This window comes from Monopterus albus, unplaced genomic scaffold (assembly GCF_001952655.1).
Source record: "Monopterus albus unplaced genomic scaffold, M_albus_1.0 scaffold6.1, whole genome shotgun sequence".
Classification (NCBI taxonomy): Eukaryota; Metazoa; Chordata; class Actinopteri; order Synbranchiformes; family Synbranchidae; genus Monopterus; species Monopterus albus.
Genome location: NW_018127886.1, coordinates 5724325 through 5743342, shown reverse-complemented (window position 1 = coordinate 5743342; position 19018 = coordinate 5724325). Strand labels below are relative to the sequence as shown.

At 40.2% G+C, this 19018-nt stretch overlaps 1 protein-coding gene across 2 annotated transcripts in view; it reads right to left on the bottom strand.

Annotated features, from left to right (window-relative positions):
- The window catches only part of LOC109970000 (kazrin), a 151692-nt gene that overhangs the window by 87699 nt on the left and 44975 nt on the right, over nt 1–19018 (bottom strand). For both annotated transcript variants that reach the window (XM_020617283.1, XM_020617292.1), the window contains exon 3: nt 18782–18968. In XM_020617283.1, the coding sequence (XP_020472939.1) occupies nt 18782–18968 (187 nt within the window). The remainder of the gene's footprint in view (nt 1–18781; nt 18969–19018) is intronic.

Genomic DNA, 19018 nt, shown 5'->3' with positions numbered 1-19018 from the left:
TACAGAGAGAGGAACAGAGGGAGAGAGAAAGGTTAACCGACGAGGAGGATGAAAAAGCGAAATGACTAAAGGTGATGTTTCTTAAATGTCATCCATCCACTCAGCTCCAGGACGGCCAGCACAGTGCTAACGGTCTGTTTGAAGAGTGGAGTGATGGAGTGGGACAGAAGACTTGCTGAAATAAGGGTCACATTTTCAAGTAGCTATAATTATCTTATTTGGATACTGGAAACATAACTCGTACTAAAATGCTTTAAAATTTTCTCTTCTGATGAGTCATAATAACAGAAAGTGGAATGTGCTTTTGCTCAAACATCTGCTAATGACTTTGATCATATCCTTCATTTGTCTCTACAACCAAACACACGAACACTCCAGAAATTTAAATAAACTTAAACTTTGCAAAGTGTAACACACATTATTAAGATGTGTGGCTCATCAAATGAAAGGCTGTGGAGTGACAGGCCTTAAAAAACAGAAGAAAGGTGATAAAGGCAACAGGATAGACAGTCACCCCACTTGGCCACTGATACAGACCAACCACATGAAGTGAGTCAGACTAATGGAGCAGAAAATAGAAGAATCCTGACCCTCTTATCTCTCAACTAATCACAGTCAGAACAGCAAAACTAAAGGGAGATAGGGGCAGCAAAGAGATGAGTGAAAGGAAAAGGAGATAAGAGAAGAGCTTCAGGGTTTATATAATCCTTATGCTTCCCAATCATAACCAAGACCCCTTCTTACCATTATCAGCATTCCTAAATACTACACATCATTAGCCAACTAGCTTGTTCACTATTGCTGTCATTCTCCGAGGCACCTTGCTATCTGTAATCCAGTCAAACGGCTCCATTTAGCATGTCCAGCCTTACAGGGCCAACATTCCTTCCCTCCCCATGCCCACCAGTAGTCTGGACTCCAGTTAGGTTTGATCTATTTCTGGCCCTTCGCTGCCTCTCCTCTCATCAGCTCTTCTCATCTCAGTTTCACTCAGCAGTCAGTACAGAATCCTAATGAGCAGACCAAACTCTCAATTCCTCTCTCAGCATCCTCAGCAAACATGCTGCCATGCACTTCTATCTTATATCTACACAGACATTGTCACCGAACCTCCACATAGGTGAAACCACCAGCTACACCTGCAGCGAGAGAACACAGCTAAGCTTTTCTGCCCAATTGTGTAGTCTTCATTTTGTAGAGCTGGCGCAGAGCTATGCTGAGGCATGGACATGAGCTTTGATCATGTGATTGTGTGCCTTTGATAATCGCATTGTTGGATTGGAGGCAAGACCTTAGAAAGTGACTTCCCAAGCAAGGGTCTCATCTGGGGCAGCAAGGCAAAACCCTCACCAAGCTGAAAGAAGTGTAAAGGTTTTGCCGAGATTAGGGGGTGTTCAAGATTGTGCCGGTACAGGGTTATTGGTCCTGGCTTGCAAAATACTTCCATCAAAATATACTTTAAATTAGTTAGACCTTAACAGTTTTTTGCACCAAACTAAAGGCTTGTGGTAACATTATAAGACAATACTTTTTTGTTTTTGAAACCAAAGAGACTATGCAAAATTCTTAAAGCTGGCAATATTTTAATGTAAATCAAGAACGATTTGAAATCTGACATTCAGTGCCACCATTCACTACTTTTTCAGTACTCTACAGAGATGCTCATTATCCAACAATTATTGAGATCAACAAGTCCTCCAACTTAATGACCAATATGGTCGTTTGTCCCTTCTGTCTCATACAACCCAAAGGGGCATTTCAATAAATAGCGCTGCTAATGTAGTGGGAGAACTTACAACAATTCTGACAACATTAATGACAATGTAGGTCACACTACCAAGCTTTATGAACTTTTGCCATCATGGAAATATTTTTAAACACAATGGCTAGCTAGCAGCAAGCTACTGGAACTCCATCTTGAAAACTGTCATAAATATGATGTTACGATTATTAAGCCATCATGGTTTCACTGCGTTTTGCCGAACAGACTAGCTGGTTAGGTTTAGGGGGAAAAAACTACTTGGTCATGTTTAGGAATAAAACCATGTTGTTATGTTTAGGAGCAAAAACACAAGCCACACAGTGGAATTGAACTTGGCTCTACCTGAAGGAAAGTCCTGTGATATGTATATCTAGACATTCACTCCATGCTCCTCCTAATTCATACTTTGTGCCTCTATATAATACATCATGTTAATTACTCCTTTCCTCGTGTCATAATCAATACACCAAACTATAACATGTAGCGGTTTGTCGTAATAACCTGCTAGCACAAACAATGCATACGGTCATTATTTACAAAGGGACAATCTCACAGAAATTCAATATCCATGTCTACGGGGCACACAACAAACTGAATTTACTTCAACTTGGAAACCTGTCTGTCAAACCTTTGAATATCATTTTATGTAAGATCAACATATATCAGAACAACGTATGCAGAGCTAACAAATGTATTCATTTGAATATCCATCATGAGAACAGCTTTCCTCTTGGCTCTTCTGGTTACTCTTTTGTGTGAGTACATTATTTATTATTCTACCCTGACCAGGTCAGAGATGGGAGTGTCTGAAGGAGAAACACTAGATCACCTTCATGTCAACAAAAGCTTTGATTAATAAGAATTACTGTATGTGTCCTTTACTCCCAACTGGCCGTGTACTGTAGGTTAGAGAATTACAGACCACAGTGCTGTAGCTACATGCACATAGCTGTGAAACCAGAACATTTTGTACTTCCCAGAAAGGTCCCTTGAAAACATGTATTATTTCTTTTGTACCTACTTTTGAGATTTATTCCTTACAGCAATTTTGTCTATAAATATGGTATTTAAAAAAAATGTTGTTCATAAAAACCTACAGCATATTGACAGTGACACTGTGTGCAAGAATAGCAATAACTCTAAGAGGCCTACAATCAGTGAATCAATGAGACACTTTGGCATCACGGTGTGAAGCATAAGCCTGGGAATAGTTCTCTGACACCCTGAGCAGCAGAGCAATATCTGAGTGCTAAGCCTAATGTAAGTCAATTTTGTGGAAGGAAACAGACACTGCACAGAATGGCATGTCACTCGTGACGAAGATAGATAGTCTATAAGGCAATAGACTTTATTCTTCCTCACAAGCCATTTCACCTGCCACTAAGAGCTCCCTGGCCATCTATCCACCCAAGAAAGATATGCAAAGGGAAAAACATCAATCACATTACAAGGTGCAGAATCATAGGACATTATGAGGTTGAGGGTTCTGGCAATCCATCAGTTAATTTCTGGAACATCCAAATAAAATGTGAAGGGTCTGATTATGGATTGTGTATGGAAAGCCAAGATGTTGTTTAGTGATGTGAAGAATTTAAAATCTGATATAACCAGCTTATTGCTTTGGATCCAGATACGTGCAGACACCAGACACTGGGATGTTCTTCCAATAACAAGATACAGTATAATGACAGGGATCCAAATATAGAGTACAGAACCTCAGCAACTCTTTACTACAGTAAAACAACATTCTATTTTTTATGAAGATGAATTCAGTAAATTATAACATATTATTTAAACTCCACACAAATATTGTGATTGCATGGCTCTCTTTTGATAGCTTCAAATCTGTTGCATTAAGTGATCGCAGCCAGTTGTGATACAGTACTGCACTAATGGCACAGAGCATGCAGCAACAGTAAGTGAGATTTTCAGTCTGGCTGTAGTTAGTCTTCAAAAAAACAGAAACCTACATGCTAACTTTCATGGATGCTAGTGTATCCAGTGGTTAATTTGTGCCAGTACAAGCTGGATCTGGATCCAGAATCTGAGGATGACATGTTTCAAGGCGATAAATAAAGGGCGACCAGGCGATAAAGCCATAGACCACAGGCTGTTTTCTGAGAGTCTAATGAAAAACATGGAGAGCCGGATGCTATCTCAAGGGTGAAGAGTATAACCGAACGGGTTACAACTCATTGAGCTCAAAGTGCTTTATCCCTAACATTGGCCACAGGATGCATGCGCATTATATGGTGAAGAAGAAACTGAGTGTCGTTGTCATAAGTTTGGCATTGACAGTCAGGGAGTACTGTGACAGTGAAGGTGCACTCATTCCATGTGAACTAAAAAAACTCTTGGCTGCTATTAACACCATGCCAGTGTCAAGCTCAGAGTGTGAGAGGGGTTTTTCTCAGATGAATTTAATTTGCACCTCTAACCGAGCAAGTCTCCACATCCCCACCATCTCATTGCTTCTCTTTGTCTTGTTGGACCACCACTCACTCTGTTCAATCCTGAACCATCATGGATTTCACAAGGACATGGGACAGCCCTAGATCAGAGACGCAAAGCATGAGATAACATGAAAGAGGATTCCTGCTCCATGACTGCATTATGGGCCTTTTTAAATAACTGAAGGTAAGAACATGTATATTTAATGTTACTGCATTATATAGTGTCTGGTCAGTTTTAAATTTGTTACTCTAAAATTCTGAATGTAATGTTAATATGTAGTCGACTAATATTAATATGATGTTATAGTGTCTGGTCAGTTTTAAATTTGTTATTCTAAAATTCTGAATATAATGTTAATGTGTAGTCGACTAATAATAATAATATGATGTTGTGCTTGGTATTGATTGAACAGATTTAAGGCCGTAGCCTCATAGTGATAATATATTTTGCATGTCTTGCACTCGACATCTATAACTCGCACTTGCAAATGTCTTCTTATGTGATTTGTTGGTCGCTACAAACACACAACAAATAATGTTTTGCCCATAAGCTTGTCTCCCCACAGTAACATGCTGGGTCCATCACCTAGTGATATTCCAGGACCTCATAAATCCCATATTAAGCACTGGGTGCATCCTAGTGTTTTTAGTCCAAAAACTATAATTTTTAGACATGGATTAAAATGTTTGACCACTAAAACATACTTATTCAACTAAAGGAATAGTCAGAAATGTTGGAAATACAGTACAGTTTGCGAATAGCCAAGAGAGTCTGGCATAAAAACCGAGTGTGTTATTTTTACACTTCAGTTTCTTTATAAATTACACAAATGAAATAATTGGTAATTAATGAGCTTTAAAAGTGTAGGTAGGCAGATTTTGTTACCTTTAGCTGTTTTCTTTCTGCTCAGCTAAGTTAACTGACTACAAACTGTTTATCAAACAAACTCAAGAGCAGTATCAATCTTGTCAGCTAACTCTCAGCGAGAAAATGTGTAAGTGTGCTTTCCAAAATGTTAAATTATGGTTTTAATGCTTAATTGAAGCCTATATTCAAACAAATTATGCCCTTGAATGTTATTTATTGTAAAAGCCATCTGTCAGCTAAGAACACATCACCTCCTTTTGGTCTCTATTTTGAATGAATTGACAGTTTTGGTTGGCTGATGTTGTCACTCCAGTTCTGGTCGTGACTGCACAGAATTTGTTTGCATAAAAGCAAGATGGCAGCTGCCATATTCACAGGTTTCATTGGTTTCATTTTTGCATAGTGAAGGGAACTGGTGATGCAACGTTCGTTGTATATACATACCAAATTATCATGCTGTCATCCTTGTCTTTTTTATCTGTTTTTGTTTTGTTTTGTTCATCCGTGCACCATTTCTAAATTGTAATAATTTTGTTTATTTCTATATCGCATGAGTTTATTTATTGGCCAAGTGAATTGCATGTTATTTCCTGACAATCCACATCTTGGGTACAGTAAATAAAAGGATCCCCCTGGTGCTAGTTGAGTCAAAGATTCCTCCTGATACCCCTTGAAAGATAACAAATCCCTCCAATACAGCACGCTTGTTTCAAACAAGAAGTTGGCAAAAAGAAATGTTTCTTCCCTGCACATCTGCAGCTGTCAGCTTGCCAGAGGAGCAAGACCTAGAAGGTGGAAAGTAAATGACACATAGGAAAGCAAAAATCTCAACTCTCCCTCTAAACTTCATTTTGAACTCTGGCTGAACTCTCCTTGTTTGGATGGAAAAACGAGACAAAGCCTCTTCACTTGTGAGAGATGAAGTGTCATGAATACGTCTGACTGACAGAGCAGCTGGCAGTACCTGTCCTTTTGTCATGTCTCAGATAACAACCAGCTCCTGTAATGCAAACAGGACATGTCACAGCATTTTACAGGGTTTACTTTTCTTGTAGTGAGAGACATTTTCATTGCTTGATGCTTAAATAAATGATTTACAGCTTTTCAGATGTCTGTCTGCAACCAAGGAAGCACAACGTTCAGATCAGACAGGGAACAAAAACATTTCAGTGACTTTAATCCAACGCAATGGAAAAGCTAACATACAACATGGGTATGTTATGAAGAAAAAAACTATCACTAGAAAAATATAACTTTTTGCTCGTATGCTAATTTGGTATGAGAATAAGGGTGTGACAACAGCAGTCACGCACCAGTACTATCTACCATCTCTGAAGAACTGAAAATGAAATTGTGTGTGGGTTTGTTTACAACAGTATGGGCCAGAACGGGCAATGCCGAATGCCAAAATCTCAGCAATCAGTAAACCTATCATTAAATTACTCATGTCTATTATGAATTCTGCCATACCTTGACAGTTTTAAAGCATCATGGTCCAGTTTGATCTGGTACAGATTTACAAACTAAAAGGAAAGAGAATCAGGAAAACAAGAAACATATTTAGCAATAAAAGGAAAAGACAAAATAAATCACAGATTGCAAAGAACGCTAAAAAGGCAATCAAATTCTGGCCTTTTGCATTTAGTCTTGCAAACGATGGCATAAAAAGGTCAGGGCCTTTCTCTGGGTGACTGTTCACAAAAAATACTCCTGTTCTTTTTTCATCCCACCAATTGATCAGGTCCTGCTGATAAAGATTCAATGGGTCTTAAATAGGTACGGTGACACATTGAACACTTTCTAATGGCTAGGTGAAGTCATGAGGTCCAGGTATAAGGGTCATATAAGCTCAACGACAGTCAAATGATTTCAGATACACTGACCCTAAACTAACACACTTGTTTCATCTCAAAGGCCATTCTCAACAGTGTTCAGAAAATCAATGGAATGGTAGCTGAAGTCAATTAACAATACAGACAGACTCTCAACATGTCAACTTATATCTTCTTACTTACTGTGTAATGTCTTCATTACACAATAAAAGCTGCTCTTTGCAGAGCTGGTCATTGCAGTATTATCTCAATCAATAAAATGAAAGATGATGACAGGGCAGATCCTTAAGTGGGTTGAGGCAAATACAGATCTCCCTCTGGCAACTAGGCTAATCAGACCCAGCCTTTTTTTTTTTTTTTTGAATGAACTAATCCTCATATAGAGTCTGCAAAATCTATGAAGAAGATAAGAAGCAACCCAGGAAAAACATTTCAGTTAATCCCCACTTTTCTGAGCTGAAACAAACTGTGACAAAGAGTTTGATGTAAATGAGCAATTTTATTTCAGCCTGCTAATGAAGGTCTGATGTAATGATGCAGAATACTCAATGCAAACCTGCAGTTTCTTTGACAGCCACCTGTTTATTTTATTTTATTTGACTGGTATGATATCTGAGCCTGAGTATCAGAGTTTGAGAATGATCACTGCAGGTATGTGGACATTTTCAAAGCATAAATCCGTCAGCATATAAAATGTGATGTTTAAGTCATTTGTCATACAAGGTAATAGGAGCAGAAAGGCAAAAATAATTTTGGTTTATGACGCATGGAAAACTTAATGAGGTAGAAGATGAAGAGCACTCCCAGACAGACGATGTGGACGTGTAAAAAGTGGCATCACAGGCAGTATGTATTTAGTCCTGTTATAGAAGGGCAGCGCCTCTTATGCACACACACATCATTAATTGTTCTGTGCATGTGTCTATCTGTGTTTACAGATCATTAACATAAGTAATGCTTCCTCTTCTTCTGCATGATACCAGGCTTGTGATGACACATACATGTGCTCTCCACCACCCCCACCCCTCCCTCCCTCTGCCCACTCCACCCACTGTGCCAGTCCTCTTCATATGTTGGGCTCAAACTGGTACTGCCCTTCATTTCCATTGGAGGCTTTATCCAATTTGTCAGGGTTGGCAGACACATGGCTCAAGATGCCTCCCCCTCTGCTCCGCCACACATGTCCCATCCCTTCCTCATCGTGCAGTACTGAGACGGCCCCGTCTGTGCCAGTGGGCATTACAGTACCTGATGGCAGGGCCCACCTGCCACCACTGTGACATCCAGACTCGCCCAATCTGCCTCTCCAACCCAGCAGGCACCATCTGGCCAGACAGCCTGCATGCTGATAGATGGACAACTGTAGGCCGAATGATCACTCACATACACAACAGCCAAGCCTGACTAACTGACTAGAACAAACACAGAAACAGCATTGTGTCTGTGTATGCTGATTGTTTATATGATAATTAGAAGAGGAAACCAGGGGTGAGATAACAAGAAATAGATTAAAAGCACCTTTGTGAATCTGTGCCTTTTTCAGTTCAAATGTTTATTTCTTTTTCATTGTATTAGTCTCTTCCAAACAACGGGAACATCACATTAGTGGTGCACTCTAGGGATCTCCAAATAAGAAATGTCTCAGACTTTGACTTACCATATGGCAACTCTGAAATGGGCATTACTCAAGCAGCTGTTAGACAAGATATTAAAACATTTAATGGCCCCTGCTCTTAGTCCTGCCACATCAGGTTTTCACATCCGTGCTTTGGCTCCTTATCCTCTTCTTCAAGAGCCACAGAAGCAGTCACTAACTTTCAACAACTATCCCTTTACTTCAGCTTAACTAGATAGGTTGCAAGTTATGCAACTTCATGTTGCATAGCAGTAAGAATGCTATAAAGCGTCAGTGTGCCAGCAAACACTGACCTCTGTCTGTCTGTAGCAACACTCACAGCTGCATTTTTGTTTTGATCACAATCCAAAATGTACTATCAAAAGTGCCAAAAAGCTCTCTTGTATCATCTAACTAAATAACTGTAGTGTTTTCAGCAGTAGAAAGAAACTGTTACTTGGTGTACCTCAACAGTGAACTTATCTAGGCTCAACATCATCAACAAGATTTAAAGGCATCAGTCCAAGCAGCCTGTCAAGTATAAAGCGTGGGATGTGGACAGGCATGTTTAATGTTTAGATAGTTACCTTAGTGTCAGCTCCACACACCCACAGTGATCCTTGTCTGTAAACAGTGAACGTCATCGGTTTTGGCCAAGAATATAACATTCTGTGCACTTTTCAAAGAGTGATGTGGCAATCTCAAGGTAATGTTTTGCAAAAAAAATTTGAAACACCTTCAGAGCTCCCTTGACTGGGCCATCTGAGTTGATGGAACTACCTGTCTTCTACATGAGTAGAGGCTTTACAGAATCACTGATCCGAGACCACACTCTATTTGTCAGCTCCTAAATAGTTGCAGCTGAATGTGTGCAAGGAGAAGTCTGACCCAGGACCAGTACATATATCTGAGGCTCTGGGGCAGGGCGATGTCTCTGCAGAGGTATGCAGTAATTCTACTCAGCCATACTCCAAAAATACCTTTTCATCTTGGGTTGCAAGCACCATGTACCCCCCAGCTATGATCCAAAATTAACAACCTGTTGTGGAACTAGACCTAAAGATGAACACTGTTTTGGATTGAAATGTCATTCAAATTACAGTTATTTCCAGCTAGTTTAATTATTTCAATCTGGTATGAATGATGGTACAATATATTAACATTTAATGCTTGGCAAAGTTTTTTTTTTTTTTTTTTTGGATGTCCCATGATAAAGATTAATCAAACTGAGGCCTTTTTTGAACACATAAATTGCTTGAAAAAAAAGCCATGCTGTGAGACCTGCAGTGAGAAAAAGTAAAAAGATGATGTCAAGGTTTACACAGTCTCCATACAGACCTGCAGCACATCAGACATGTAGTGCATGTCGGCCTCACAGAAATTAAATAGGGAACAGAAATAGGCAAAACTCACATCCCCTCCCCCCACTTCACAAGTCCCCTCCTCTTCCTCCGGTCCTTGTCACATCACATCATTCAAACACCACTGGGGGGCTGCATGATGACAAGCACACATTTTGCTCATCTCCTATCTGAGCCTATTACGAGCCATTTCCTTCAATGCTGATTTCGACACCAGAGTCCCATCTGATGTAATTGCAGTGCAGCTTTGCATATATTCAGCTACTTTGATTTTCCATTTTATTTCCTTTATCCTCACTGGATCACTGGTAATGACAGAGTTACAAATAATTTCAGCCCACTGGGCCCTGTGGCGAGCATTTTAAAGGAAGGCCATCTAGAGACTAATGGGGGATCTTAGAGGATGCAGTATGAGAACAACAATGCCCACCACCAGCAATCACCCACTAATGAAGCTTTCCATCAAATTAATGAGATTTTTAATCACTGTTTTCTATCCACATGGTGCACTATTCATTACACTGGCCTGTCACCTTCATGGAGGTACAAGACACTCAAAATCTTCTGGCAAATGTCTTTCTATAGGAAAGTGACAATTAGGATGTACTGAAGAACATCTTTTTTCCTCACCCTCTGCCTCCACAGTCTTGCATGACACAGCTCAGCATCTGCACTTCATGGCATCTGACTATGTGCAATGTCACCGCGCATGCCATCTGCTGCTGTGTGCTAGAGTGCCGTTAGCATCCGTTCTCAGGAAAGACAGGCTGAAGGACAAAGGGTGACATACATTTAAATGCCCAAGAGCCACTCACACATATTAATGCATACTGTGACCAACCCAAAACATCAAACATGCACTACAGACCTGACCTACCAAATGCAATCAAGGGCATCAAATTATCTATCCAGGTAGAAAATAAATAATATGCAAGTATGTTGTAGTGGGGTGTGAGGTAATTAGGATTACTCATAGGGTTATAAAGTTAAACAAAGCCACTGCTAGTTGCTGATTATTGTTTGGAAAACACGTTCCTCCCCTGCTCAGTAACTTATGACAAGCCCACAGAGAGGGGTGTGTGTTTCGGAGAGGCCGTGAATACACACCCAGAATGTGGTGAACACATGGAGGAGGCAGCACATCACATATTTTAAATGTATACTGCATGGTAATCAATCTCATTCACAAGGTTCTTGGTTGATGGCTACATGCAAATGTTAATGACCTTTAAGCATGTGGTTATAGACTGACATCGCTCATCATTAACATGCTTTATAAGCAAGTAATTACTACCTTCAAATGCATGTTCAGGTTTCAGCCTTATTAATTATACCATCATGGGTCATTGCACTTGAAATACAACCTCCAGTAGGTGGTGATTCCTTCTAAACTTGGAATTCATTTCGAAAGCTACTGCAGTTGATGCCAGGAGAGGAGTCAAGTTTGCCAAAAGCAATTGTGGCATTTCTAGTTTTTGTTGCACTTTTGAGGACTGCTTTGATGAATGCCCATCTGTTGGGTAACTCTGTCAGATAAAATGTGCCATAAACATGAAACCTAAGGTGGACTATCAGTTCCCTCACACAAGTCATTAAGTTTCTCATTGCAATAGACAGCGAGAGGTTCAAACACCATCCTCATCGACAAAAAAAGACACTAATGAGATTTGGTGCTGTTTTCACAGCTTGAGAAAATCCATTGCAGTCTTTTATGACTACATTACCCGGGAATATCTTTCCTATTTTTTTTATTTTTGTTTCTTCTTACGCAGCTGGCATTCTACACACAATGCCTCCCTGAGTGACGGCAGCTTTACACCTATCCCTCATCATCTAATCATTGACAGGGAGTGTGAAAGAGGGTGGAGGTTTGAAAATGTCACATTTTCCAGATATTATGTGAGCAGGCAAAATACAGCAGGAAATGTAATTCATGGAAAAACCTTAAATCTCTGTGAAGACATTCTACAGCTGAATGACTGCTGTGGTTTCGACTGGACAGGATGTAACAATAAAAGAAGACAACAGTGGAAGCAAAGGCAGTGCTCAGTTGTTCAGGGCTTTGTCATCTGAAATGTGGTCAAACGTTTAAGCAAAGAACATACAAAAAATGTAGCCATTTTTTAGCATGCATGAATTATTGTGATATAACATTCCATAGTAGATAACTGAGGTAATCTGAAATAATTATAATTTAGTCAATGCATTTGCAAGGCTACTGATATAAATTCATAAACATCAGTGCAGTATATTGGAAATAACCAAACACTCCAATTATTCTATTAACAAGAATGCAGTGACATTTGAAGCAGCTCTGGAAAAATTCATGCCAAAGATCCTGTTTTGCAAACATTACCCTAACCAAAGAGGTTAGCACATTATGTGAAAGCCTGTTGACATTTTCGAATAGCTGTGATAGAAAAGTGTCTTTCCAAATTATGCAAATCTGGTCTTCATTCCCTACAGTAGATTCAGGTTATGAATCAACTCTTGAGTCTTTGCTCATAAAACAGTTGCCTCTGGAGGAAAATAATCAGCCTTAACTTCCAGGTTAAAGAAAGAAACTATGTTTTGGAACAAACTGACCACTGCATGTTTCATGTATATGTAGGTATTCAGTTTAGAGAGCAAATTAGAAATGTATATATCTGACAGTGTATCAGCGTTCTGGAAGAATTAAAAATGTCCAAGCTCCTCTTCTTAATGTTAATGAAGCATTTACTGTGCAAGTAGTGTCTCTCTAATACACTGACAACTGAATGTTCACGCTGTACACAGAATGGCAGGACCCCCACTGAGCAGAGGATCTGCACACACACACATACAAACTGTGATCACAGAGAAAAGTTATTTCCCTAAAATGCCGTGTTAACTTAGTGAGCCTGAAGTGTGATATGAGGGGAGTCAGTGTTGGGAACAGGCAGTGTGTGTGTGTGTGTGTGTGTGTGTGTGTGTATTTGTTTCACATTAAGTAAAACAGAAGGATCTTGGACATTTCTGTGGCAGTTATTTTGAACTGCATGGGGCTTGCAAGTACAGAGAGGAGACATTTGCCATCCCTCCTCCATTGCAACAGCTTGTGGAGAAAAGCTTAGCCTTTCACTTTCAGTTTCAAAATCCTGACTTGATGAATGGTCGGCCATCACAATACTACACTGGTCTGGAGACTGCTGTTAGGGCCAGTGTGAGAGAAATGATTGGAGTTGAATAAAACAGAAACACCCAATATCACACACTATGCAGTTGCTGGTCTAAAGTTCTGGGACCTTTTTCATTCCAGTTCAAACAGAAGCTAATAGTATGAGTAGTCTTGTCATGTCTAGGTTGCTCTAACGGAGCGACTACTTTTTGGCAAACAGCCTCTCAGTATTCTTAATCCTGTTTAATATCTTATGGCTTCACTTTAACAGAATTACAGGACACCAGTCTCAGCAGCATTTTAACATGCAGAGTTTGTCTGCTCATCAGTGATGTATTCAGACAGCAAATCCGCCCAGCGAAACGATATAATAGGTCTAGCTCACTCTTGATTTTCTGAATAGCCCTTCCTCCAAGATTAATTTTTTGTATTTTTAATTATCACCAGGATAAAATCTGTGATTAACTCAAAGTGATTGCCCTGACATTGTGCAAATCATTTTGATGAGCTTCAGATAGAAAAGCAGGCCATTTGTGTTTGGCCAGTAATGTTGTGAATACCTGAACAACATTACTTGGATTAAATACGCTCGCTCTCATTTAGAAGAATGGATGAGTCATTAAAAACAGTAGGACTGACCTTCTCCCATAACCTTTCAGTGCTGAATAAACAAGTATTATCATCCCTCTCGAGAGGTGGTTAGAACACAATCAGCTACTAAAAATATCCAGTGTTTTATCCAAAATCTGCCAACTAATCTTAGTAGAGCAGTGTGCAGCTGATATCTCAAACTGACACCGAAGCTATGTACATTAGCCAGTGTCCAGTTAAATGAACAGCAGCTGATACTGAAAATGGATGTTGTTTATGCAAAGCACATAAAAGAGTTAAAGGTTTTCACTATGCTAGATAAGATTTGCCTCTACTGTAGATTTTATACAGTATACAACAAAACCGAGTGCACTCCTGTGCATGAATCAAAGCTGTCATCTTAAAATAACTATTATTTCTAAGTTAAAAATAAGGCATTTCAATCCTGCTTATAATTAAAAGCAAACAGGTTAGACTGCAGCAAAAGACCTTTTACCTGTGATCACAGCAACAAACATGATTACATCTGCTAACGCTGAATAACATTATAACATAACCTGCCTCTGGGTTGTATGAAAGGCAACATAGCTACACATAGTGAAGAATTTCCTGAACAAGTAAGAAACCAGATTGTGACCATCCATAATTTGCTATTTAAGCAATTTTGCATTGAGAAATAGACAAATCAAGTTCGAAGGAGTTGCATGAAGTCAGCCTATATGGGCAGCTTCCAAAACAAAAAACACTCCTCACATAACTGCCAGATCAGATTTTGGCAACAAGCATGAAAAAGAAGTATGATGAATATTGTCAGGCAAAACCAAAATAAATGTACATGGATCAGATAGGGTTTGCCGTGAACTGGCCAGGACTGCCACAGTGACTGCATAGTACCGACCCTGAAAGATGGCACTAATGCAAGTTTATATGCCCAAATATTGAATGATTATTGAAGACGCATCCCAGTGACAAGAGAAGAGGCTTGGCAAAAGAGGAATTTTCCAGCATGACAATGATCCCAAACACACTGCAAAAATCACACAAGTGTTGGTCGGGTATGTCCCTTTGCTTGAACCCAACAGAACACCTTTGGGGTATTTTAAAGCAGAAGGTACAGTAGAACAACAAATATTAGGATATTAGGAACCCTTATTATCATCTAACTATTTACTGTCTTTGGTGACACTGCTATGATATTTACCTAACACAGTTACTGTATATATATGATCAGTCATGATTCTTAGGTTCTCAAGTTTGTGTAGTTACTTTGCAATAGCACTGAGTGGGTTCCACCATCATCTTACACAAACGCCCACCCACAAGCACACACACACAGGAGACTGCAGATAAAATATAGTTTCCACCTGTATGCACTTCTGTGAAATACTGGGGGCTGTAAGAAGCACTTCATTCTAAATCTGACACAATGAGAATAAAAAGCTTCTTGCCCACTCCAGCCATTACTGAAAACTTTATAAATGTAAAATGAACAACTTTAAAAAAAAAAAAAAAAAAAAACTCAAGCTAAAGGTCACCCCAGAGGAATATATAGCAGAATGAGCACTAGAATGTGCTTCTCATTCACCCCTTCAATTTCCTCAGTGGAGCTGGATGTGGCATTCTCTTCTGTACACAAAGAGAAAACGAGAATGGCATAAATTGGGGCCGCAGGCAGGCACTTTGGGACGATTTAATGGCTACTCAGCATTTCTTTATAGCAGTTCCAAAGCACCACAATAGTCCATGTAAGTCTGAGTGGAAGCTCATGAACTAGTGAACTCAGCTAATAGACAAAGGGGGATATCTACTAAGGTTTGTGGCTCATTTTCTATGCTAAATAGTGAAATTGCATATGTTCATATTTACTAAAGATTGGGGGTTGGCGGCAGAGAAAAATTAAACATGTGGCACTGCAGGAATTTTCATGTTAGACCTCATGCAATATGTATTTTAAGGTGTTCCTGTTCAGGGATGCAAAAATCAGGGAATGAAAATGTATATAAATACCTTCAGCGCCTGATTTACTAGCATTGCAACAAAGGGAACTGCGGCTGATATTTAACGTCAGGAGCAAGCAGGTGTAAAATTTGCAGCACTACTCTAAGCGTGATACCTGTTAGTGATCTGAGATCTCTTTGGAGTTAAGAACATGTTGGAGGAGGGAGCAGATGTTTGTAAATCTCATCGCTTGCTAGAGGAGAATGTGAGGGGACAAAATACAAATACTTCAATCTACTGAATTAAACAGAAGATAATTTGACTGGCAGAAGACTATGTGGCTGCAGCTCTGAAATATGTTTGATTTGTTCAACCTTATTAAAGGATAAGGTCAGCCATTTTCTATATTAACAGTGTTTTCAACACTCCCCAAACAGAGGCAAACACCAACAGTGATTTGCCTCTACTCATGATTAATGTTGGTCAGTCAGTCAGTCCTGGATTTGCTTATTTGTTTGTCCCATAGACCTCAACTGTTGTTCAAAAACAATTAAAACACATCATGGAAGCACACCGCTGCACTAAGTGACATATTTCCTCATTATGAAGCACAAGACCCTAAAATTTATTAAGAATATCCAGAGATTTTCTGCATGGGCCCTTGACTCTTGTTTAATTCAGATGCTATAAATGTGGCAGTTTGGAGTCTTTGGGGCAACATTTTAAAAAAAAGATTAGGTTCTGTAATAAGGAAACGTCAACCTGTGCAGTGGTGTGTTTCATTGATGTGTTTAAATGTTTTGGAACAACAACTGAGGTCTATGGCATAGATGAATAAACTAATCCAGGACTGACAGACAGACAGATATTAAATGTGAGTAGAAGCGATTCATTGTGGGTTTTAGTCTTTGTATGGGGAGTGTTGAAAATACTAATATAGAAAATTACTGGCCTTATCCTTTAAAGTTAAGCCACAGTAAACACACTCTTTTCTCTCAGTCCACCCGTGGCAGTAGCCACGCTGTTACCATCTGAAACGCATTCAAATTAGCACAGCTGCTATTGTGCTCCTTTACATCGTCAGTGTTAGTAAATATGCTGCTACAATGAAAAACTGCAGCAATATTTTCCGTGCCTGACTGTGATTTGTGACAGGTTTAGTAAACATCCCCCAGCGTGTGTGTTTTATAATTATAAGCATATACCTCTCCACAGATCACCACAAAAAGACAACACACAAAGTACTCCCATTTATTTATAACTTATGAACTTGTTGGGATGACTACAACATGAAAATCTAAACAGTAAATGCAAGGTAAGCTAGCCTGCTACCAAGGTCTGCGTTGCTGGCATTCAGGTGCCATGCAGGAAACACCCCCCGACCTAACACAGCTTTCCTCAGGACTCCCACTCTGCCAGCTGCGCAATGAACCAGCGCCCGTTAGCACACACCTCCCTTCCCAACACAGCCACTGGTAATGAATTACCTAAGCCCCACAGTCCCAGCCATTTCTGTTATACACCCTGGGCTGGTAAACAGCTAGAAAGACAGAGAGTGGAGTGACAACAAACAGCAAAACCTGGTTGTAAAGCTAAAAAAAAAAACCTTCTTGACAGAGACACAGTGACGGTACAAAGACAGGAATCCAAGAATCAACAGCTTCAGTATTAAAAGGACATGTGCTTGTCATTTTTGATACTGAAAAGGAGCACTCAGCACCACATAGTACTGTATTTCAAGACAAAATCCATCTGGAGAGAGATCTACAGATAGGTGTCCGCTTCTTCATCTCAGAAACACTGAAAACAAAATGAGAATGGGCCAGTCAGAACACCTTTATTTCTGCAGTCTTTGTGATGTTAATGTGGGTTTTATGAATCTTCTCTACAAGTTCAATGTGATTCTTCAAATGAACATGCACAATCTCAGGCATGATTTCATCTGAGCAGAGAAGCAGCCACAAGAGACAATGACATCAGTGCTCAAACCCTCCCAGAAGAATGCCTGTCGTCAGTTGCACTGGCACACGCAGTGCTATGGAAACAGCAGGAGTGTGAGCATGTATCAGGGTTAAAGTGATACCGCAAGGCACACACACACACACACACATACACACACAGAAAGAAATAACTGAAAAACAAAGAGACTGAGGCAGGCCATTGAAAACAATGCTGACACATAACCAAACTGTTCCTCACCAGCTGTGTAAGGCAGCCTACGTTCACATTTTCCTCTTTAAAGAATGAAATACAGAGGTCAACTAAGGACTAAATGGCTCTGTCATTGTAAAGGGAACACTAGACAACAGTTTTCCTTGTTTTTCCAGTTTTTCCACAGCAGACCCACAGTATCACTGAGCTTCATTTCGGAAGTAGCACTGAGAGATGTAGTTTCAAAGCAGAGTGCTGCCAAAGACAAGATGGAACGTATCCTATCAGAAAGCTCACTGTAGCAGCTGACTGCAATGAAAACAGCAAGAGTTTAAGAGTATGTGTGCTCCAGAAGTTGAAAAGACATAGCAAACCATAAGCACACATACAGTGCCCACAGTGTGTATTATAAAGCCAACCATGCTTATGCATGTACACAATCACAGACTCTAACATCTGTTACCTATCTGCATGTCAAACTGTATAAAAAGTTGAAAAGGGGCAAACAGAGCAGCTGCACACAGACACACACAGGACAGCATTCTACAGACTGGGCACCCATTCAAACAGCTCTCGGTAACAGTAACCCACGGCAACCCTAAAACCTGCCCCCTTTCCCTTCCTCCTCAAGAGACACAGATCCGTTGCCCAGTTAAGGGAGAACCAAATGAGCTAGCAGACAGAGTGCCCGAGAATGAAAGGAGGTTGTAACTTTACCCGCTCTGCCCTTGCTAAAGCACAGCACTACAGCAACCCGCCCCCCTCGAAAGGTTCAGGAGGTTAATTATTCAACATGAAAGGGGGATTTGAGAATGAGACAGAAGCCAGCAGAAACTGCTCACGTCTTTTGTTCAACTCATCCACTCATTTAGTGACTTTCAAATATGCACTTTATTCCCATGGATAGAGGCTCACTCCTGGACACCATCCATTACATAGAGAAAGAGATGCACACTTGAGCACACATTCAACATTGTACACAGCTGCATCAGTGCTCTCATCCTTCTCCACATGTTCACAGCTTCTCAGCACACAGTGAGTTTCACTCCGCTCTTTGCGTGGCTCTCTTACCATTGTGGTTGTGCTGCAGGGTCTCCAGCATGCTGGCAGAGGAGTCTGCCCCCAGCTCAGCCAGCCTGCGACTTGTGGCGCTCAGCTCTGAACGCAGGTTGGTCACCTCCTGGCTGGCCGACTGAATGGCCCCATCGATGCGCTGGGCCAGCTGCTTGTTGTCATCCATCATCTTCAGGATTTTTGCCTGAGGAGGAGAGGAGAATCCAGACAAGGTGTCATGCTGACAGGTTGATC